Here is a 24,707-nt window from a genome sequence, read left to right as displayed (position 1 = left end):
TCTGTGCTCCCAATGCAGGGGGCCCAGGTTCCATCCCTGGTCAGGGAACTAGATCCCACATGCCACAACTAAGACCCGGCACAGCCAAATTAAATAAATAAAAAACGATTGAGTACCCCAGTGAGTGAGCTTTGGTTGATGTAGGTTATATCTCGTGACGGAGAAGGCAATGGCACCCCACTCCAGTACTCTTGCCTGGAAAATCCCATGGATGGAGGAGCCTGGTAGGCTGCAGTCCATGGGGTTGCTAAGAGTCGGATACAACTGAGCAACTTCACTTTCACTTTTCACTTTCATGCATTGGAGAAGGAAATGGCAACCCACTCCAGTGTTCTTGCCTGGAGAATCCCTGGGACGGGGGAGCCTGGTGGGCTGCCGTCTATGTGGTCGCACAGAGTCGGACACGACTGAAGTAACTTAGCATTAGCATTAGCATATCTTGTGATACTTACCATTCGGTTCAGTTCAGTTGCTCAGTCATGTCCTACTCTTTGCGGCCCCATGGACTTGCAGCACGCAGGCCTCCCTGTCCATCACCAACTCCCGGAGTTTACTCAAACTCATGTCCATTGAGTTGGTGATGCCATCCAACCATCTCATCCTCTTTCGTCCCCATCTTCTCTTGCCTTCAATCTTTCCCAGCATCAGGAACCTGAACACAATACTAGTTACAAATTAGGTACTTAATAAATGATTCTGAAATAAATGAGTTAATGAATAAATAAACAGACTTTAAATTACTATTACTAATTAAAACCAAGATATGTCTACTTAAAGAAAAATGTTTAATGTGATAGCTATGAGTTTAAGTTTTATTTGGGATCTTAATTCCTTAATAGCTCAGTTGTTAAAGAATCCAGCTGCAATGCAGGAGACCCCAGTTCGATTCCTGGGTCAGGAAGATCGCTGGAGAAGGGAAAGGCTACCCACTCCAGTATTGTGGCCTGGAGAAATTCCATGGACTGGACACGACTGAGCAACTTTCACTTTCTTTCAATGAGAACTTCAGCACAGAAGAGAGCCTCTCAGGAGCTCTGAGAAAACTGTTCCAAAGAGTAGAGAAGAAGCCTGTATATATATATGAATTTGGGCTAGGGAACATCTGAGTCAAGCAGACATCTTGGTAGTCACAAATAACCAATATATAAAGTTAATGATTTTAGTGCTTTTCTTTAGGAAGATGCAAGAATCTGGTCACTGAAGTTCTTCCCAAGATACACATCTAACTCTCCAAGAGGCCTGCTCGTCCGAAGCACAGAGCACCCTGCTATGGTCTTAATTTCTTCTGTCTGAACCACAGAGTGCTTCATCCTCTTAGGGTCTTGCTTTCCTCTGAGATGCACTGTTAGTCCGTGACTGCAGTGGGTTACCACGTAATCCTTGTAGAACTGGTTGTGAGCAGTTCTCTTTGTTTTTGTTTACAGACATTTAAAAATATAAGAATATAAGCACATACTCTACTAGCTGTCACAGCAGTGACATCAACACATGTCATGTAGCCCCTCGAAAACGCCATTGTATTCTTGTGAGAGAATAAGCGTGAGAAGGACAAATACTGTTGTAGTATTATTATGAAAATAGTTCAGACCTCACAGCTCCCTGAAAAGGTCTTGGAGAATTGATTAAGTATTCCTCTGGATCACTGCATCAGGCTATAGAAAGAGTAGTCTTTAATCTAAAGATTAAACTTGTGTTTTTTTACTTTTAAATTTAATCATGAATATTGTTAAGTGTTATATATGGTTCTAATTATTTAGCAAGTACATAATTAATTTCTAATTAATGTTAAATAGTAATTTCTTGGTTGAAATGATCTTCATTTGAAAAAGCAACAATATTTGGAAACTGTGTTCTGTATGCATTTAAAGTTGGGTTCTCTTCTGTTGCAGCTCCTCAGTTTGAAACTGCATGTAATTATGTAGAAGCTACACTTGAAGAGTTTCTTTCCTGGAACTCTGACCAGTCTAGTATTTCTGGAGCATTTAGAGACTATGATCATTCCAAATTCTGGGCTTATGCTGACTATAAATATTTTGTCAGTTTATTTGAAGACAAGACAGATATTTTCCAGGTAAGTCAGTACATTTCTTTTAGTCATGGTATAATTTGTTCTTGAGAAAAGTTCACAAATTAGAATCTTCAAGGTACCCTTTTCCTCACTGTCTTTTTCTCTCAGAAGTCACTGTGAGTCTTGTGTATTCTGTCCACTCACGCCCAAAGACTCACTCAAAGGAAGTGTAATGTTTGGCCCACCAAGGTCAACAGCCTTCTTATTGTTTTCTTAGTTGCCAAACTTCCTGCACTGTCTCTCCTTTGCCTTTTAAACAGCACCTGAATCAGTTTGGAGTATATCAGAAACATAGATTGTGCATACAACTTCATTTCCTCCTGACCTTCATCTAAGTTCTTATTCTATCAGGCAGGCAGATGGAGGTGCAAAGCTGGTTACGTGAGGAAGCATTCAAGCATTCCCAGGATCCTAGAAACCCTCCTGGCTACTGCTGCCTGCTCTCATTGCTTGGGGGGTGAGGGGGTAGGGGGTGTTTAATGCAGGTTTATAGCCTGAGGCAGAAGGTGCTGGGCTCCCAGAGATTCACTGTAGAAGTCCTACAGAAGTGTGCAGGCACTTGCAGGAGTAAGAATGTGGAAATCCTTTGCTATGTGTTGACATAACCGACAGCAGTTTGCAAACTACAGTATCCTCTTTTCGAATGCTTTCTACCTCAAACTGCCAGTTCATTTTGTGGGGTGATTTTGCAAACTCCCTGCTCTAGTCTTTGTCTTAGGCACATGGGCCAGGAATGGCAGTCTTCCCAGGAAGCTGTTTGAATGACTCTGCCTTGCCCACCATCAGGCCGAGGTTCTAGAGTCCTTCATCCTGCCCTTTTGGAACGTATTTTGCCATCACAGCAGGCTGTTTACACCTCCACACCCCACCCCCTGCTCTCGCCTGTCACCACCGCACACCCTCTGGACTCTCCTCTCATACAGGCTGATAGTCCTTGGACTCTCGAGTCATTTTGCATTGAGCTTACATTTTTCTGTTTCACCTTGAGTCAAGGTTTGGATGCTGGTGTTTTCACAGTTATTATAATACGGCAATCAATAATACTTTGTATCTTTCCTTTATTAACATTTTAAATGTTTTCTTATAATAAAGTATCCTTTTTGTAAAAGAAAGGAAAATGTGTCACTTGGCTCATAATTGTTAGCTGAGGATACTTTTTTTTCTCACAACCATGAATGAAATGCATTGATTTTGAAAACATTCAGTAGATGCTTTCTGAATCCAGTCTATATCAATGTACTATTTACTCATTTTTAAATGATAATTTTGAGGTAATACTTCAATAACCTTAATTGTGATTACTCTATGGAATTTTAATCCTAGACCTTTCAGAAATCATAGTTAACTTTTAGAGTATTTTATTATATTTCTCATACCCTAACCCATCCTACATATTAGACTAGTATTTTTTTTTTATTTATTATTTATTTTGGGCTGTGCTGGGTCTTCGTTGCTTTGCATGGGCTTTCTCTAGTTGTAGTGAGCATGGGCTGCTCTTCATGCAGTGTCCGGGCTTCTCATTGTGGTGGCTTCTCTTGTTGTAGCGCATAGGCTCTAGATGTGTGGGCTTCAGTAGTTACAGCACTCAGGTTCAGTAGTTGTGGCTTGCGGGCTCTAGAGCACTGGCTCAGTAGTTGTGGCACACAGGCTTAGCAGCTTCAGAGCATGTGGGATCTTCCTGGATCAGTGATCAAACCCATGTCCCCTGCATTGGGAGGTGGTTCTTATCTACTATGCCACTGGGAAAGTCCTAGACTAGTATTTTATTATTCTATATTTCAGGTAAAACATAATAATAATAATATTTATCAATACTTGGTCAGTTTTCATTCCATTCCCAAAGGAGGTCAATGCCAAAGAATGTTCAAACTACCGCACAATTGCAAAGTAATCCTAGCAAAGTAATCCTCAAAATTCTCCAAGCTAGGCTTCAACAGTACGTGAACTGAGAACTTCCAGATGTTCAAGCTGGATTTAGAAAGGGCAAAGGAACCAGAGATCAAATTGCCAACATCTGTTGGATCATAGAAAAAGCAAGGGAATTCCAGAAAAATATCTGCTTCATTGACTATGCTAAAGCCTTTGACTGTGTGGATCACAGTAAACTCTGGAAAATTTTTAAAGAGATGAGAATACCAGACCACCTTACCTGCCTCCTGCAAAACCTGTATCAGGTCAAGAAGCAACAGTTAGAACTGGATATGGAACAACAAACTGGTTCAAATTTGAGAAAGGAGAATATCAAGGCTCTATACCATCACCCTGCTTATTTAATGTCTATGCAGAGTACATCATTTGAAATTCCAGGCTGGATGAAGCACAAGCTGGAATCAAGATTGCCAGGAGGAATGTCAATAACCTCAGATATGGCAGAAAGCAAAGAGGAACTAAAGAGCCTCTTGATGAGTGAAAAGGCTGGCTTAAAACTCAACATTCAAAAAGCTAAGATGATGGCATCTGGTCCCATCACTTTATGGCAAATAGATGGGAAATAGTGGAAACAGTGACAGACTTAATTTCTTGAGCTCCAGAATCACTGTAGATGGCAGCTGCAGCCATGAGATTAAAAGATGTTTGCTCCTTGGAAGAAAAGCTATGACCAACCTAGACAGCATACTAAAAAGCAGAGACATTATTTTCCCACAAAAGTCTGTATAGTCAAAGCTATGGTTTTTCCAGTAGTCATGTAAGGCTGTGAGAGCTGGACAATAAAAAAGGCTGAGCCCTGAAGAACTGATGCTTCCGAACTGTGGTGCTGAAGAAGACTCTTTAGAGTCCCTTGGACTGCCAGGAGATCAAACCAGTCAATCCTAAAGGAAATCAACCCTGAATATTCAGTGGGAGGACTGATGCTGAAACTCCAATATTTTAGCCATTTGATGGAAAGAGCCAACTCATTAGAAAAGACCCTGATGCTAGGAAAGATTGAAGGCAGGAGGAGAAGGGGACAACAGAGCACAGGATGGTTGAATGACATCACCAACTCGGCGGACATGAGTTTGAGCAGGCTTCGGGAGATGATGAAGGACAGGGAAGCCTGGCATGCTGCATTCCATGGGGTCGCAACGAGTCGGACACAACGGAACAACTGAACAGCAACAGCAAAGTGCTTTACCTTTGTAGTGCTCACAATAAACCTATGATTTAATAATATCCCTGTTTTAAGAAAAATGAGGCACCAAGAGGTTAAGTAAACCTTTTTTTGAAATTGTACAGCTAAGAAAAGAATAACCTAAGCAGCCTGCCCCCCCAGGCTTTAACTGCTGCTCTGTATGCCTGCAGAAGGCTCGGATACATTACTCCACAGCTAGGATGAAGGCCTTCTATCTGTGCTGAATCTTGTCTCACTCTGCCTTGGGTGAATCTCTAAACCGACCCCATCAGTTGTTCTGTCTCAGCCCAGGCATGGCAGCACTGTGCAGACATGTGTCCTTTCCTTAAGTGTGGGTATAAAAGACAGCCTTTTGGTAATGTGCTGGACTTCTATTTGAGCCCTTATACAATCTGATATTTTTAGTTGAATGAGTTTGCTGTCAGCTCACATTATGGTGATTAATTCTCTGGATTACAACAGGCAAATCTGCTATAAACAGCCAAGTCCATTAAGATTATATCATTTTTTTATCTCAGTTTTCTGAGCACAAAGTCTTATATTTAAGATATCTAAGTTGTTTTACTTTTACCACTATAATTCAGTCACTAAATCTGACTACTTTTGTTTCAGGCTTTCTTCCATCTGTCTTAAAATGGTGGGTAAACATTAAAACTGATAAATTTTTAAATGTTTATTTAAAATAAACTCATTGTATGTGAATCTATATGACATTTTTATGAAAATAATTATATTCACCAATATTTTAATGTTAGGAGAGTAGTGGCATTGCTTTACGTTCTTGTAAGTCTCTTTAATGTCTGGCATGGCAACCAAGTAGTCGGACACAACTAAGAGCAAGAGTTGAATAGAGGAAAGCTGATTTTTTCTATCTGCGTCATTCAGTCTGTTGCGATTTGTTGGTTTGTTTGAAGTGTATGAAGAATATCTGGTTTCACATACATATGCAGCTGAAAAAGAGAGGAGCATTTTGGCAACCTTTCTAGATAATTGTGGATTTTTTAATACTCCACCAAATTTGAGTTGTTTCTACCTCTATCAAGTAGTCTCTTAAAGGTTCATTAGTTACAATAATCTGAACCCATAATCAATGGACCCTTCATAGTAAAATCCATTGGTCTATCTTTCCTGGAATGGATCTTCAATAGTGGTGTATAGATCTTCCAAATGTTGATGCATTTTTATTTACTTCATTATTTCGAAAAGTGACATTTGTAAATAGCATCACCATTCTTATCAGAAAAGTCTTTTAAGTTTTAGGAAGCTTTCTAGCTCATGTGTTTCAAGATACAAGTTTCCAAGATCATTTTTATTCTGTTCAGAATATTTTCTAATTTCCCTTGTGATGTTTTTCTTTGACTTATGGATTACTTAGAAGTGTAATGTTTATTTTGCAAATACTTGGGGATTTCCAGCTGTCTTTCTGTTATTCATTTCTAATTTAATTCCATTGTGTTCAGAGAACATACTTTGATGATTTCAGTCCTTTTCAATTTATTGTTTTCCAGCCCAGAATATAGTCAGTCTTGATCAATGTCCCATGTGCACTTGACAGTAATGTATATTCTGCTGGTTTTGGTTTATGAATGTCCATTAAGTTGATTGTTCATGTCTCCTGTATCTTTATTGATTCCCTGTATACTTGTTTTACCCATTATATAGAGATAGATATTGAAATTTCTCAACTCGAGTTGTATATTTGTTTCTTTTTCATTTTAGGTTGGTCAGTTTTTGTTTTGTGTATTTTGTAACTAGTAACAGTTTAGGTTCATACACATTTAGGATTACTCTTTCCTCTTAATGGATTGATATTTTATCAAAATGTGATGATCCTCTCTTTTCTGAGTTCTTCCTTTTTCTGAGGTCTGAAATCTACTTTGTTTAGTTTGCCTTTGGATAGTGTTAATATGAAAAAGGGGTACTTGCACTATGATTCCATTTATATAAAATTGTGTATGTGCTAAATTGCTTCAGTCATGTCTGACTCTGAGACCCTATGAACTGTAGCCCTCCAAGCTCCTCTATCATGGGATTCTCCAGCAAGATTACTAGAGTGGGTTGCCATGCTCTTCTGCAGGGGATCTTCACGATCCAGGGATCGAACCCATATCTATTAGTCGCATGCATTGGCAGGCAGGTTCTTTACAATTTATAGTGACAGAAAATAGATCTAAGAAGGAGGGGTAGAGAGAGGTTACAAAAGGTTATAGGAAAACTTTTGGACATGACCGAAATGTTTGTCACCCTGATTGTAGTGATTGTTTTTCAGGTGTATATGTAGGTGAAAATTCATAAAATTATACACTTTAAATATACACTGTTTATTGCACATCGATTATACTTCAATAAGGCTGTTTTTAAAAATGCAGTGCTACTAGTACTCTTTGGTTCCACAGCTTGACAACAACACTTTTATCACCATTGTTTTTGTGCCTTCAATGCAAATGTCAACACAGTGAAATAAGCAAATACCTCACAGATCACCTGAAATGGTCTCAGGGGTCCCCAAGAGGTCTGTGAACCTATTTAAGAATCTCTGCATCGTCCCTTCTGAAATCACTCTACTCTTCTAGTTCTGACTCCTCCTCTAATTAATTCTAAAATAGTTTCTTATGAAAATATTGAAATTATATTCACAACCATTTCATGACTTGAAATTGAAAGTGAAAGTTGCTCAGTCGTGTCTGACTCTTTGTGACCCCCATGGTCTATACAGTCCTTGGAATTCTCCAGGCCAGAATACTGGAGTGCATAGCCTTTCCCTTCTCCAGGGGATCTTCCCAATCCAGGGATTGAACCCAGGTCTCCCGCACAGTAGCAGAAGCTGCTCTTTACCAGCTGAGCCACAATGGAAGCAGCTTTAAATTGTGTAAGGGAAATAGCATTGAAGACTCTCCCCAGTGTAACTGCAGCCTGTCTCCTCTGCATCTCCTTGCAGTGCTGGACCACAAGTGTGCTCTCTTGTCTTCTGGCCTTTGCTCATGCTCTTCTCAATTTCTGCCTGTTAGTATTTAACTTCTTAGGGCCTGGCTCAGATTCACCCTTGGCTCAGAAGTCTTCTCAGCCACTCGTACTTACATCCATCTGTCCCTTGCCTTCATCCCTGTATGTTTTATTTGGATTGTTATTTAAACAGTGCATGACATAGATTGCCTGTATCTTGTTCCCCTAACAGCATTGTAAACTCTTTGGAAACAGAATTTTTTATTCCTCCAGACTGCTAACATAGTGCTGAATATATAATGAATATTTGAATGATTACATAAGTATGTTTTTTCCCTAGTCTTACCATTTTTTGTTTTGCTGTTTCTTTGGTCTTTAGGACCCTTCACAGAATGTTTTAACTTAAACCCTAAGTTCACCCTCATCCAGTTTTCTGTGGCTTCTAGTTAATCAATTGTAGCATTTGTCAATTTTGATAGGAAATTCTTAGCTCTCTTCAGCCTTATAACTAACTAGCTTTATAAGTGTTTACTTATATCCTCTACTTATTCTTATTCCATGATAAATATATAATATTTATCTACTGATAAATACACTGGCCAAAATGTTGGTATTGTTGGAAAATATCCTATAGCCTTAAAGGTGGCCAAAAATTATGATTTTGTACACTTAACTAACTCTCATTTGGCACATAAAATTGGTCTAATTTTTTTAGCTGTACATCACATCATTGACTGATCTAAGCAATACATTTTTTGGAACATTTTATTCTCTACTTTGCAAGGAAGGGAAGGGATTTGTGACAGTAACAAAATTTCTTTGACTCATTAGGTAAGAATGGCAGATGTTACATTTTATAACCATCTATAAGTATCATTGTTATGGAAGCTATTGTGGACTTCCTTGGTGGCTCAGTAGTAACGAATCCACTTGCCAATGCAAGGGACACAGATTTGATCCCTGATCTGGGAAGACCCCTGGAGAAGGAAATGGCACCTGCTCCAATATTCTTGCCTGGGAAATCCCATGGACAGAGGAGCATGGCAGGCTAGAGTCCATGGGCTTACAAAAAGCCAGACACAACTTAGTGACTGAACAACAACAACAATTGAAGCTATTAAGAATCAACATATAGCAAAGCGATTTGCCCCAAGAACATTTCCCAGGTGGATTCCATTTTATGTTGTGATTCAGATTGACTGTGGAGAGTCAGGAGCCTTGTTAAGTCACCAAGACACAGAATCTCAAAATGCAACACAAGGAAGATTAGTTCTAGCCTGTCTGGGGCTTCATAACATAGTTAATGAGAATATGTTGAAATTGAGCCAGATGGTTTAGTAATGTTCAAAGGGGCTTGATGGTCAATGATGCTTTCTAATGAGGCAAATTGGATGTTAGAATTTGGGTATTTATCCAAGCCTATCTATGGGTAGAGTTAACTACCTCTTTTCTGTTTATGTTATGTAAGGTAATTTTTTCAAGGAAAAAAGAACCATAAGCACTTGCTAATTTATAGTGTTCATCTAAGGGGCTTCAGACAATAAAAAGAATCTGCCTGCAATACAGGAGACCTGGGTTCGATCCCTGGCTCAGGAAGATCCCCTGGAGAAGGGAATGGCTATACCCATTCCAGTATTTTTGCCTGGGAAACCCCCCTGGACAGAGGAGCCTGGAAGGCTACAGTCCTTGGGGTCTTAAAGAGTGGGACACCACTTAGAGACTCCACAACAGCATAGTTAAGAATACTGTATTGTGTAATTGAAATTTGCTAAGAAAGTAGAACTTAAATGTTTTCACCAAAAAGAAAAAAAAGCAAGTATCAGGTGAAGCCTGGCCAGTGAGATGGAGAGGGTTAAGGTGTCAGAGAGATGAGAAGGACCTGGTCATTCAGGCCCATGATAGAGGGCATTTGGATCTAATTCTAACTGCAGAGCAAAGGAGGGGACAAGACTTAATATTTTAAGATCATTCTTTTTTTTCTTAATTAATACTACTTTTGCTGCTTTGAGGAGAAGGGGTCAGACAGGCAAAGAATCAAAGTTCTTTGAGAGAGAGAGACCAAAAGAGAATAACCAGGTTGCATGTGGTAGGAGCAGGGAGGGGTGTGGTGTGGAAGTGTCCAAAGAATTGACATCTGCAGTGGGTCTCAAAAGAGAAATGTGAATTGGGGTGTGGGTAGTAAGTAGACTGGCCATGCAGAGGCAACAGCAGGAGCAAAGGCAGGGAGATGTGTGGTCCCTGATGGGAGAGCAGTAGAGAATGGTGTAGCATGGTCTCATATCCTGGAGAAGGGAATGACTGCCCACTCCAGTATTCTGGCCTGGAGAATTCCATGGACTGTATAGACTGAGCGACTTTCACGTTGCTTCCCTGGTGGCTCAGCTGGTAAAGAATCCGCCTGCAATGCAGGAGAACTGGGTTCGATCCCTGGGTTGGGAAGATCCCCTGGAGAAGGGAATGGCAACCCGCTCCAGTATTCTGGCCTCATATCAGAATCTGTATCCCCTTTATGGTTCTAAAATGCAGTTTTCAGGTAATATAATTACCTCTACAAATAATTTTTTAAAACTATTAAAATACATGAGAATTTAAGAAGTGTGTGATTTAATGTGTAAATAATTCAATCATGGCTATACTAGAAGACATAATGAATTAATCAGATGTTTGTACCTACCTACAAGGAAAAGATTCAGTTTTGAAGAATTAAGATAAAATTCCAGTGAATATTTCCAATATTTTATATTTAACATTTTGAAATGAGGCTAAATAAGTGTATTTGTATCTCTACACATACAGTCACCATGATGAGACAGTACAAGCACAGACTGATATTGGAGTATATATTGCCAACCCAAATGTCGTATAAGCTTCAGTGCTGTTGGTGACTTATTTTTCAAAGTGGTGAACCGCTCTGGATAAAGCTGCAGAAACACAAAAATACAATCCTTTCTCAACTTACTTAGTAATTGTGTTTCTGAAATTCAGTATGTATTAATACTATGCAGAAATCCTTTTGTTTTTGAAAGGATTATGTGAAATTAGAATTGGAACTCTAGTCTCAGATAACTGAGACAAGATCAGTTTTTCCAGTGTTATAAATGTTGTACAAAATAAAACTTTTTTATATTGTGTTGAGCTGCATCCCTCATGCCCATTCACTGAATGCCAAGGCACCCCCATCCTGTTTATTATGACAATCAAAAATGTCTCTGCATTTTTTAACAGTATTGTTAAAAGGACAGAACTGCCCCGTAGTTTCCACATGCATAAAGTGGATATAACTACTTTCAGTTTCCTAGGATTAAATGAAATGATGCATATAAAATGTTGTGATTTGGGCCTGTCCAACCATATGGATTCAATAACCCAAAAGTGATAGCTTGTTAGCCTTTGAATATATAAATTTAGTGGTAAATAGAAGAGAATTTAGGACTGGAGATGAAAGTTTAGGAGTCATGTATGTAGCTTGATTTAAACATCATAAAACAGCAGGCAGAAAGTTAAGATTCATTTTAAGAGGGATAAAAGTAAGGTTCCATGGCTTCCTAAAATCTACAAAGTCAAGGATAAAGAAATATGGCTAGGCAACAGTTCATAAGAAAAAGGCAAGAAATTCCCAACTCTCAAGAGCCTGAGGGGAAAGTCAAAATGGGTACACTCAATGTTGTCTATTTTTTGACAAATTTACTTTAACTTACTCTCTCTCTGCCACTTTGCCCCAAACCCAGCCAATTTGCAGCTGAATTTTAGGTAGTTTAGGTCACCCTGATGTAATCATTTCAAAATAATTTTTCCTTGTTTAGTGATACTGTGTTAGATAAGAGGTACGGGAAGCCTTGTGTCAGTTTTTTATATGGTCACCCCCCCACACACACCCAGTAGAACTTTCCCCTCGTGGTTTTTTCTGAAGCAGTGCTCTAGAACAGTCTCACCTGGGCTCGGTCCACTGACCCCCTGAAAGTGCATGTGAAAGTGTGTGTGTATGTGTGTGTGTGTGTGCACTCATTTCTCTGAGAAAAGGGGTGTTGGTATTCCTTAAATTTCCAAAGAGGTGTATCTATAAGAAGATTGAGTGACTTAAACCAGCCTCTTCTTAGATGAGGCAGATCCCTGTTTTCTGTTTTTGTACTGCATCTTTCAACTGCCTTTAAATTCCAAACTGAGGTATGATGAATTGTTCACCAAAGACCAGGTTTTTGGGACCCTCCCTGAGCTCCCTGCTTGGACCGGGTGCCCTTTTTCGGTGATCTTACCATGCTTTCTGCTCACTTCTGTCAAAGCAGTTCTTCCAATCTATGGGACGGGTCCATTTATGGGACTATCTCCCATTATTAGATTTAAAAGGAGGGCCTGTGTTGTATTAATTTTTTGCATTCCAAACATTCAGCATTATACTAGATATGTAGTGTGCTGTGATGTGCTTAGTTGCCCAGTCGTGTCTGACTCTTTACAACCCCATGGACTGTAGCCCTCCAGGCTCCTCTCCTGGGGATTCTCCAGGCAAGAATACTGGAGTGGGTTGCCATGCCCTCCTCCAGGGGATCCTCCCAACCCAGGGATTGAATCCAGGTCTCCTGCATTGCAGACGAATTCTTTACCATCTGAGCCACCAGGGAAACTCAGATGCTCAAAAATGGTCTCGACCTGAACCATTTACAATAAGCCAACATATTCTTCTTTCCCTCCCAAGCAACCAAGATTTTAAGCACTTAACCTGAGCCAGGTATTCCAATAGGCATTAGGAAAACAGGTAAGCTCCCAGCATGGAGTGTATGTGCTGTGTCCAGAGGGGACGTGACTTTTGCCAACCCCAGAGATGCTGCATGGAACCATATGCATGTATAATAGTGCTGACTTTTCAAAAACTCCGCCTTTAATAACAGATATCAGTTATATGCACATATTCTGCTATCTTCATCACTGAAAACAAAAATGAAAATGCTTTTTCTAGTCTTCCTTAAAACCATCTATTAAAATGTCTCTCCAGAATCCTTTCTCTTCGAGTAATGTTAATGTTCTACCTCTAAAAATAAAAAATGCAGATTGAAGAAGCTGTTAAAGTAGTGTCAGTATTTAGGACAATGTTCTGCACCTAAAAGTGTTTTTTATTTTGCTTTATTCTTTAAAATTCAATAGGAAAAATTCATGATTCAGAAAATAAATAAAGCCAAACCTTTCTGTCTGGTTCATTAGTGTGTCCTTTTCAGCTTATACATATTTTAAGTTCCATGGATTTGAGTTTATGTCAAACTACATTTGTAGTTTTCCAACTTGTATTTAAAAGCAAGAACATTCTTTCTTTAAGCCTAAATAAAATCAAGCAGAGCAGTTTGTTGAAAGAAAGAGAACTAGACATAAGGAGTGCCAAGTTCAAAGTGCTGTCTCTGTTTTAAAGTTCTTTACACTTAGAGTTCATGACTAAGGAGCATAGCAATAGTGTTTCAAAATATGTGCTGTGTCTCCCCCACCTGGACACTCTGATTTAGTAGGGGTGACCTAACGTTCCATAGTAAAGGCATCTATAGTTTTAAACAACTACACTAACCTAGGAGACAAACCTAGACAGCATATTAGAAAGCAAAAACATCACCTTGCTGACAAAAGTCTGTATAGTCAAAGCTGTGGTTTTTTCAGTAATCATGTACAGATGTGAGAGTTGGACCATAAAGAAGGTTGAGCGCCAAAGAATTGATGCTTTTGAACTGTGGTGCTGGAGAAGACTCTTGAGGGTCCCTTGGACTGCAAGAAAATCAGATCAGTCAATCCTAAATGAAATCAACCCTGAATATTCATTGGAAGGACTGATGCTGAAGCTGAACCTCTAGTACTTTGGTCACCTGATACAAAAAGCTGACTCACTGGAAAAGACCCTGATGCTGGAAAAGATTGAATGAAGGCAGGAGGAGAAAGGAGCAACAGAGGATGAGACTGTTGGATGGTATCATTGACTCAGTGGACATGAGTTTGAGAAAACTCTGGGAGATAGTGAAGGACAGAGAAGCATGGCATGGTGCAGGCCATGAGGTTGCAAAGAGTGGCACGACTGACCAACTGAGCAACAACCTAGGAGAAGCCTTCTTTCATGTGGTCTTTGAAGTGCAAAAAGTTAATGTATTACTTATACCTCGAAATATCTACACTGTTCAGAGGGAATATGCCTTTCTGGATTCATGAGCTTCAGAGATTAAAAAAAAACAAAAAAAAAAACTTCTGTTTGCATTGCAGTCACTGTTCCTACTGCCTGCCCCACCAGATATCCTCATAACTCCGTCTAGTGTTTATTGTCAGTCTCCAGCCTCTAAAGTGTAGGCTTCATTTGGGTGGGCATTTTTGTCTATTTTGTTCACTGATTGGTCACATGCTCTAGGAGAGTGCCAGGTGTGTTGTAGGCAGACATTAAATATTTGTTGAGTAACTGCTATTAGTGAGGTCATTCAGGTATGTTGTTGGTTAAAAAGACTTCTTGGACTGCTCTGGAAACCTAAGCTCTTCCATCTGTAGTGCTTTCTGTAAGAGAGTGGTTCCCATTGTCCCAAACCAGATGTGTAAGTGGAAATGTGTAACACTACTGTACAGCAGAGTTGGTTGTTTCTTGATGGACTGTAACTTTATTTTCATAACAGGATGTGATATGGTCTGACTTTGGGTTTCCTGGAAGAAATGGACAGGAGAGTACATTGTGGATCGGCTCCCTGGGGGCCCATACACCCTGTCATATGGACACCTATGGTTGCAACTTAGTATTCCAGGTACAAGGAAGGTAATGCATATGTGCATAGGCATGCAGGAGGGGGAGAGAGAGAGAGAGAGAAATGTATGTGTGCGTGTGTGTGTGTGTGTGTGTCTTTGTGTGTTGCACAGGAAAAGCAGTGACTATTGGGTAGGCAGCAGGACTCCCTGCTCCATTCTATCAGCCTGTCTCATGACCAGGGCAAATCTCTTAACCTCTGGTTCAGTCTCCTCCTTTGTGAAATAAGGGGAGCAGTATATACGGTGGTTTCTGTGTGCTGTGCCTCTCAGCCATGATCAGGATTGCTCTTAGAAAGCTGATCCAGAACTTCCAGGCATCCACTCCCAGTTCAGCTAGGCAGTTGTCTGCTTAGCTGGCTCCTTCTTCCACTTGTTTGAAAATAAAATTAGACTGATAAGGTCTTTCCAGCTCTGACATTCTAAACGTATTCTCCAAACGAGTCCAGGGGAAGGGAGCAGCTTTATCATCTCTAAGGCAAAATAAGACTTTATACTTCCTAGTTTAAGAAGAGCAGTCAGCTATCTTGAAAGGACAAGATAGCCCTACTGTAACTGCCAGGGGTCACTGGAGGGCTTTAGAACTTGTCTCAGAACTTGGTTCTTTTCTCTCTGTACTTCCCCATCTGTGGATTTCTGTCTGTGTCTCTTCCCTTTTCACTTCTCCCTTCTTTGCCTCAGGTCCTCCCTCTGTTGGCTCCAAATATTGGTGTGTCTAATGTTTTGTGAGTTAAGATTTATCACTTCCATTTTCCAAAAAAATTTAAAGTGACTAAACCATTTTACAGTTTTCTCTTTTTGCAAATCCCTATATTATACTACTTTTTATTGTGTGGCATCATTTGTGCATTTCTCTTCCTTAATGAATCAATTTAACAAATGTTTAACTTAAGAAATTCACAGTCCAAACAGGGATAAGTCTGAAAATTTAACTTGATGGGCAGAACCCTGACAGGTTACTCTGGATAAGATAAGAATACAGAGATTTGAAAGAGTGGAGATTATTCTAGGTAGCTCTAGCTATAGGAATGGAAACAGCTTATGAGGAGACTGACTTTGATTTGAGAATTATCTTACAAAGCTGATCTTGTCCCTGCAAAGGGGCTACTTGGGACATCCTGAGATACCCACTAGTTGCTACCCTACCTCCACCAGGTGTCTGCAGAGGAGATTCCAGAACTGAGTGAGAGACCAGATGACCCTTGAGGTGGCTCCTGTATTCCTTGATGGATTGAATGAAAATGGGTGAAAACGGGCACTTCGCTGCTGCCTTCTTACATCTTTTGTCTCAAGTCTATAATACTAACTTGTATCTTTTTTTTTTTTTCCATTAGGAAAAGATGGCATCTCTTTCCTCCTGAAGATACTCCTTTCCTTTATCCAACTAGAATCCCTTATGAAGAATCCAGTGTGTTCAGTAAAATCAATGTTGTCAATCCTGATTTAAAACGTTTTCCTCAGTTCTGGAAAGCTCGAAGACATATGGTCACGCTGAGCCCAGGACAGGTAAAATGGAGCTTTAAAACACTGGTGACCTGTCAGTGGACACACCAGCTATAACTTCTTTCAAGTCCTATGTCACGTGCCTCCCCACCAGTACAAATTACGACAGTGGTCCCTTCCTTGCTGCTCTGCTATTGGATGCCAGCTTCTCCAGCTGTAGGCTTCACACGGTCCCGCTTCGCGGGTCATGGAAGGGAAGTGAGAGGAGGGTGCATGGCTCCTCCTGGTGGTGAAGAGGAGAATGGGCTGTGGAGGAAGGATCCAGGAGCTCAGTCATTTTTATTTAGGTTAAGAGGAGGTGTCAAGGCATGAGTACTTGAGCACTGCTGAAAAATTTATTTACAGTTAATATCTGTTCAACTACGTTAGAATCCAGGCACACAAACACAGGTTCACGTGTATCCAGTTAGTGGGCCAACAAAGGCAGATTGAACTAAGAATGATTTAGGGATTTAAGGGTTTTTTTTAATTGAAGTATAGTTGATTTATAATATTGTGTTAGTTTCAGATGTATAGCACAGTGATTCAGTTATATATTTTTTCAGGTTATATTCCATTATAATTTATTACAAGATATTGAATACAGTTCTCTGTACTGTACAGTAGATCCCTGTTGCCTATATATTCTGTGTGCAGTAGTTTGTGTCTGTTAATCCCCTACTCCTAAATTACCCCTTCCCCCATAACCAAACGTGATACCCATAAGCTTGTTTTCTATGTCTGGGAGTCTGTTTCTGTTCTGTATGTAGATTTCTTTATCATTTTGTAGAGTCCACATGTAAGTGATATCATATATTTGTTGAGAATGATTTGCTTTTAAGCAAGAATGGATGCTGCTTTTGTGACTGACTGTCTCTGAAATATCTCCAAAGGTTTGGTGCTTAGTGCTCCTACCCAGTGGGGAAAATCAGCTCTACAACATTGGCATTTACAGTCAGATATTTTATTAACATTTACTGGGTTTTCTTAGTCTCTTAAGGAGATTTTATTCCCTTGGTTATCCCTCTCACCTGCCTGTGTTCCTTCCTTTGCCCCCTTCTCACTGGCTGTTCCTGCCTCCTTTACGCTCGAGTGCTCCAGCTCACACAGTCTGACTGTTTCCTCATCTTGTCAGCAGTCACTCCCCATTCACCTATCCCCCCAGACCCTGACAGCCACTTCTCTGTTTTCTTTCTTTATAGATTTACCTATTATGGATGTCTCATATAAGTACAGTTGTGCAATCTGTGGTCTTTTATGTCTGGCTCCTTTCACATAGCATAATCTTCTCAAGGTTCATCCACACTGTAGAATGTTATTGGCTCTTCATTCTTTTTTATGGATGAATATGTTCCATTACAAATAGCTGAGGGAAGAAGAGAAGCTAAAGGCAAAGGAGAAAGGAAAGCTATACCCATTTGAATGCAGAGTTCCAAACAATAGTAAGGAGAGATAAGAAAGCCTTCCTCAGTGATCAATGCAAATAGAGGAAAACAATAGAATGGGGAAGAATAGAGATCTCTTCAAGAGAATTAGAGATACCAAGGGAACATTTCATGCAAAGATGGGCACAATAAAGGACAGAAATGGTATGGACCTAACAGAAGCAGAAGATATTAAGAAGGGGTGGCAAGAATACACAGAAGAACTATACAAAAAAGATCTTCATGACCCAGATAACGACGATGGTGTGATCATTCACCTATAGCCAGACATCCTGGAATGCAAAGTCAAGTGGGCCTTAGGAAGCATCACTACGAACAAAGCTAGTGGAGGTGATGGAATTCTAGTTGAGCTCTTTCAAATCCTAAAAGATGATGCTCTGAAAGTGCTGCACTCAATATGCCAGCAAATTTGGAAAACTCAGCAATGGCCACAGGACTGGAAAAGGTCAGTTTTCATTCCAATCCCAAAGAAAAGCAATGCCAAAGAATGTTGAAACTACCGCACAGTTGTACTCATCTCAGATGCTAGCACGGGGCTTCCCTGGTGGCTCAGAGGTTAAAGCATCTGTCTGCAATGTGGGAGACCGGGGTTCAATCCCTGGGTCGGGAAGATCCCCTGGAGAAGGAAATGGCAACCCACTCCAGTATTCTTGCCTGGAGAATCCCATGGACAGAGGAGCCTGGTAGGCTACAGTCCACGGGGTCCCAAAGAGTTGGACATGACTGAGCGACTTCACTTTCACTTCACTTTCAGATGCTAGCAAAGTAATGCTCAAAATTCTCCAAGCCAGGTTTCAGCAGTACAAACCGTGAACTTCCAGATGTTCAAGCTGGATTTAGAAATGGCAGAGGAACCAGAGATCAAGTTGCCAACATCCATTGGATCATCGAAAAAACAAGAGATCCAGAAAAACATCTACCTCTGCTTTATTGATTACGCTAAAGCCTTTGACTGTGTAGATTACAACTAACTGGAAAGTTCTTCAAGAGAGGAGAATACCAGACCACCTTACCTGCCTCCTGAGCAATCTGTACGCAGGTCAAGAAGCAACAGTTAGAACTGGACATGAAACAACAGACTGGTTCCAAATCAGGAAAGGAGTATGTCAAGGCTGTATATTGTCACCCTGCTTATTTAACTTATATGCAGAGTGCATCATGCCAAATGCTGGGCTGGATGAAGCACAAGCTGAAATCAAACCTCAGATACGCAGATGACACCACCCTTATGGCGGAAAGTGAAGAGGCACTGAAGAGCCTCTTGATGAAAGTGAAAGAGGAGAGTGAAAAAGTTGGCTTAAAACTCAACTTTCAAAAAACTAAGATCATGGCCTCTGGTCCCATCACTTCATGGCAAATAAATGGGGAAACAATGGAAACAGTGACGGACTTTATTTTCTTGGGCTCCAGAGTCACTGCAGATGGTGACTGCAGCCATGAAATTAAAAGACACTCTTGGAAGAAAAGCTATGACCAATCTGGACAGCATATTAAAAAGCAGAGACATTTCTTATCTGACGAAGGTCCATGTAGTCAGAGTATGGTTTTTCCAGTAGTCATGTATGGATGTGAGAGTTGGATCATAAAGAAAGCTGAGCACCAAAGAATTGATACTTTTGAACTGTGGTGTTGGAGAAGACTCTTGAGAGTCCCTTGGACCGCAAGGAGATCCAACCAGTCAATCCTAAAGGAAATCAGCCCTGAATAGTCATTGGAAGGACTGATGCTGAAGCTGAAACTCCAATACTTTGGCCACCTGATGTGAAGAACTGACTTATTTGAAAAGACCCTGTTGCTGGGAAAGATTGAAGGCAGGAGGAGAAGGGGACAATAAAGGATGAGATGGTTGGATGGCATCACTGACTCAATGGACATGAGTTTGAGCAAGTTCCGGGAGTTTGTGATGGACAGGGAAGCCTGGAGTGCTGCAGTCCATGGGGTCACAAAGAGTCGGACACGACTAAGCAACTGAACTGCCTGTTGTTCCATTATGTGAATATACATTTTATTTATCCATTAAACACCTGATGGGTATTTGGGTTGTTTCCACTTTTTTGGTTATTATGACTAATACTGCTATAAATATTTGTGTACAAGGTTTTGTAAGAGCATATATTTTCAGTTCTCTTGGGTATTTATGTAGGAGTGGAATTGCTGTGTCATATGTTAATTCTGTGTTTTAACTTTTGGGGGAATTGCCAAACTGTTTTCCATAGCAGCTGCACCATTTTACATTCCCACCAGCAATCTATGTGGGTTCTAACTGCTTTACATCCTCTCCAACACTTGTTATCTTCCTTTATTATTATTGATATTATTACTATTATTATATTACTACAACTGTAGCCATTTTAGTGGGTGTGAAGTGGCTGCTAATTCTTTTTTTTTCTTCTACTTTAATAGCCAAATTCAATGAGTATTTCTGTCCATTGTATCAGTTTTTTCACATCATTCTCTTTCCTGAATCCACCATAAACTGGCTCCCCCTCCTACCTCTGTACTGAAAGTAAACTTTGTGATAGGAGATTCGAGGCCTCCTAATGACTAAATCCAGTGGCTGTAGTGGCCATTTTCAGTGCCTGATTCTCCTGAAAGGAGCGCTCTTCCCATCTCCACCTTGTCTGTAGCAAGTGCTACCATTTTCTAAATCCAAACCCAAAAGTTTCTACTCTACTTGGCCTTTCACAGACTCTTGTAGTGAGTCTGGACAAATACAGTCCTTCTTGGCTCTGCCCATTGCTTTCGTTTGCTATTCCTTCCTATTTAAATCTAAACATTTAATAAGTGGACCATTGCTGGACTCTCTTGTCCTTCCCAGACTTTCCCATAATGTCACTATTTTAACCGTCCACTTACTCAGAACTTCTCAGGAACTTGTAATGCCTACAGGATATAAAATCCAGATTCTTTATTCTGAATTCAGGGCCCTCCACTGGCCCTAACCTAATCCTCCTACTTTATTCCCCATTATTCCTTCTGCAGTGGTAAAACCGGCCTGCTTGCTGTCCCTCGACAGTCCTGCCTCCCTTGCCCACTTCCCCCTCCTGGCATGTCCTCGTTCTCTCCTAGTCATGGTTCAAATCACACTTCCTTCATCCAGGTTGCCCCTGACCTCCCTAGTTTGTGCCTGCTTCTCTCACCTCTGAACTTCTCTACCACCAGTGTCCACTCCTCTGATTTACCCTTACATAATGCCACTGTTCTATATATTATTTTTTCATTGGCTAGATTTTATACCGTGAAAAGTCAGAAACTATGTCCTATATTTAGGACATACGTATATTTAGGGCATACGTATATGTAAATATACGTATGCCCTTTCTCAGAACTCATACAATTCTCATCTGATGGAAAGGAGGAAGAGTTACAATTTCAGAATCCTTTACCAAGATTTGGATGCAGACAAAGACGGTCCAGCATAAAGGAGAGTAGAGACTGGAGAAGCTGGTAATATCCTTTATGAAAAAGTGAAAGTGTTAGTCGCTCAGTCGTGTCCAACTCCTTGCGACCCCATAGACTTGTAGCCTGCCAGGCTCTTCTGTCTGTGGAATTCTCCAGGCAAGAATACTGGAGTGGGTTGCCATTCCCTTCTCCAGGGTATCTTCCCATCTGAGCCACTGGGGAAGCCATGTCCTTTGTAGAACATGCAAACTTGTTAATTTTTTTTTAAAGGAATAAAAGGATTATGGGAGCCTTTTCTTACTTTTCCCTTTCCTATTACAATATTGCTCTAAATTCATTTGAATTTTTTTCCCTAGCAGCTTCAATTTAGGTCTGATTCTGACATAAAAGTAAAATGTTTTGGTTTTGTGCTAACTATTTTTTGTTTGGTTTTCAGGTTCTGTTCGTTCCCAGACACTGGTGGCATTATGTGGAATCCATTGATCCTGTCACTGTCAGCATAAACTCGTGGATTGAGCTGGTATTTTCTTTTTCTAACAAATGTCATCTCCTTGCTTTTAAGATACACAGTGCCTGCCTGTCTTTATAACTTGATGATTAATTTTAACCAACACTCCCGTGTTACTTTGTTTGCTGTGCTATGGGTTATGGATTCTGTGCTCTGTTGGTGGGTGGTGAGGTTGGAAATAGGGTTTTTGTGACACGCTGTCCTCTTTCTTCTCGGGGCACAGTGCTCCCTGAGGTTGGTGTGCCGGGTCTGCTCCCTTGACTGTTAGGAGAACTGTGTTGGGCCTGGCTGAACCTGCCACACACGTCCCATGGTGCTAGTCCCACCCCACACCATCTGGGCTGGAAATATCTGCTTCTTGGCTCAGGGTCGTCATTACTAATTGCACAATTCACAGTCCTGACTTACACATCTTCTCAGAGCAGTCTTTCAGTGCTAGGTTTTATCATTTTATTTCTGCCAAAGGCTTTTTCCCTCCAACATGCCATGCTTAATCCTGGTTGCCTGCTCCACTTGACAATTAGAATGGCTACCATTATGGTTCAAGTCTGTCTCTCCCACCTGAGGCATTGTTGCATCTGCGCATGCTTTAACCAGAGGCTTTGATCGCATCCATGGCTGGCGTCTTTCATTTAGCATAATGTTTTTAAGAATCATCCATGGAGTAGCGTGTATCAGTACTTCATTCCTTTTTTTATAGCTAAAAAGTATTGTTTAGACATACCACATTTTGTTTATCCACTAATCAGTGATGGACCTTTGGATTGTGTCTACTTTTGGCTATTATGAATAATACTACTGCTATCATTTACATACATGGTTTTGTGTGGATGTATGTTTCCATTTCTTTCGGTATATACCTGGGTGTGGAGTTGCTGGATCATATGGACATCAGCCAGGGCAGGCCAGCAGGTTGGAAATTCAGATGAGTTCAAGTTGCAGTCCAGAGTCCAGAATCTGTAAGACAGGCTGGCAGGCTGTAAACTGGCTTAGGATTTCTCTTGCAGTCTTGAGGCAGAATTTTTTCTTCTCCAAGAAACCTTAAATTTTGCTCTTAAAGCCTTCAACTAATCAGATGAGGTCCACCTGCATTATTGAGGATAATCTCCTTTTACTTAAAGGCAGCTGATTATAAATGTTAATCACATCTATGAAGTATCTTCACAGTGACATCTAGAATAGTGTTTGACTAGACAATTGGTCACCATAGCCTACCCAAGTTGACTCATAAAATTAACCATCTGGTAACTCTAGATTTAATCTTCTGAGGAATTGCCAGAAATTGCTATTTTCCAATGCAGTGCACCATTTACATTCTCCCAACAAAGTATGAAGATTCTGATTTTTCCACATCCTTATGAACATTTGTTATGTCTTTTTTTATTATAGCCATCCTAGTGAGAAGTAGTATCTCGAGGATTTGCTTTTTTTTAAATTTAATATTATGTTTCTAATATTCATCTGTGTTTCTAATATTCATCTAATATTCATCTCTGTTGTCACATGTAGCTGGTCATTCATTTTCACTGTGGTATAATAATATCCTCTAGTGTTAATGTACCACAGTTTATTGATTCATTTTTCTGTTGATGGATAATTGGGTTGCTTTTAGTTTTTTTGCTTTTATAAATAAAATATTCTTGTATACATGTGCAGCAGTTTCTCCAGAGAATGTGTATATATCTAGAAGTGGAATTGCCATCTGTAGGGTATACAGTACTCAAGTTTATAATATAATGCCTGCATATTTTCTAAATGTCTGTCAGCATATATTCCCACCATCAACGTATAAGATTCCTGTCAATTATTTGACCTTTCTCCATCATTTGGAATTAACAGACCCTCTTTTGCCAGTTTCATGGGTTTCTTGATTTGCATTTCCCTGATTATTAATGAGGCTAAGTTTATTTTCATGTGTTTATTACTCATATAATTGTCCCTTTTTTGACATGTTTGTCTTTGTGGCTTTTGCCCATTTAAAACAAAAATGGGTCATTTGTCTTACTGATGTGTGCAGATTCTTTATATATTTTGCAATCAGTTATATATGTTACAGACATCTGGCTTCTTTATTTCCTTTATGGTATCTTTTGATGAACAAAAGTTACTAATTTTAATGTAGTTTATCATGATTGCCATAGTTTATACTTATTGTATCTTAAGATACAATAGATAGATAGATATTTAGCCTTCTCATGCCTGTGGCCAAGACTGTTGTTGTTGTTCAGTCACCAAGTCATGTCCGACTCTTCACAACCCCATGGACTATAGCACGCCAAGCTTCCCTGTCCCTCACCATCTCCTGGAGATTGCCCAGTTTTATGTCCATTGCATCAGTGATGCCATCCAACCAAGAATGTTTATTAAAATTTTTTTCCCATTCCTCAAAAAATTAGCTTGTCAAAATAATCCTCTATTGGGATTATTCATTTTTATGTGATACTTTTTAAAAGAAACTTTAAACATGTCAGAGACTGGAAAATGCTGAAGAAAATATCACAGGTGATTCATACTTAAGGCCTATTTCTTACAGACAGGACCCATACTTAAATTTAGTTGGTGAAATATTCTGCAACTTTTTCTAGGTGGCAGAAGATAGTTAATATGTAAAAATCGTGGTCTGCCAACAGCATATTCACTCCTTCAGTAACAAAGCTTATGTTGATGAAAGAACAAAACACGCAGTTAAGAGACTGTGCTCTGTTTTAAGCAGTGGGACTCAGAGACAAATGAAAAACTGTGTCTTCTTTTTTAACCTTGACTTAGGAAGAGGACCACCAAGCCCGGGTAGAAGAGGCAATCACCCGCATGCTTGTGTGTGCCCTGAAAACTGCAGAGAATCCACACAATACCAGAGCTTGGTTAAACCCAACTGAGGTAGGTCTCTTCCACTTTTCATCATGGCAGTTACTATCCTGTGATAAACCAACTCTGACAAGAACGCTTGTTTTCCAATTTATGTAAGTATGTATAACCATTTTAAGGAGTTTTTCTTTTTCC

At 40.0% G+C, this 24,707-nt stretch overlaps 1 protein-coding gene across 2 annotated transcripts in view; it reads left to right on the top strand.

Annotated features, from left to right (window-relative positions):
* HSPBAP1 (HSPB1 associated protein 1) overlaps positions 1–24,707 on the top strand; it is a 56,877-nt gene that overhangs the window by 31,272 nt on the left and 898 nt on the right. For both annotated transcript variants that reach the window (XM_055568393.1, XM_055568392.1), the window contains exons 3-7: positions 1,890–2,071; positions 14,747–14,883; positions 16,205–16,376; positions 21,636–21,719; positions 24,474–24,584. In XM_055568393.1, coding sequence (XP_055424368.1) covers positions 1,890–2,071; positions 14,747–14,883; positions 16,205–16,376; positions 21,636–21,719; positions 24,474–24,584 — 686 coding nt within the window. The remainder of the gene's footprint in view (positions 1–1,889; positions 2,072–14,746; positions 14,884–16,204; positions 16,377–21,635; positions 21,720–24,473; positions 24,585–24,707) is intronic.

The sequence above is a fragment of the Bubalus kerabau genome, chromosome 2 (genome assembly GCF_029407905.1).
Source record: "Bubalus kerabau isolate K-KA32 ecotype Philippines breed swamp buffalo chromosome 2, PCC_UOA_SB_1v2, whole genome shotgun sequence".
Classification (NCBI taxonomy): domain Eukaryota; kingdom Metazoa; phylum Chordata; class Mammalia; order Artiodactyla; family Bovidae; genus Bubalus; species Bubalus kerabau.
This window is presented reverse-complemented; position numbering and strand designations above follow the sequence as displayed.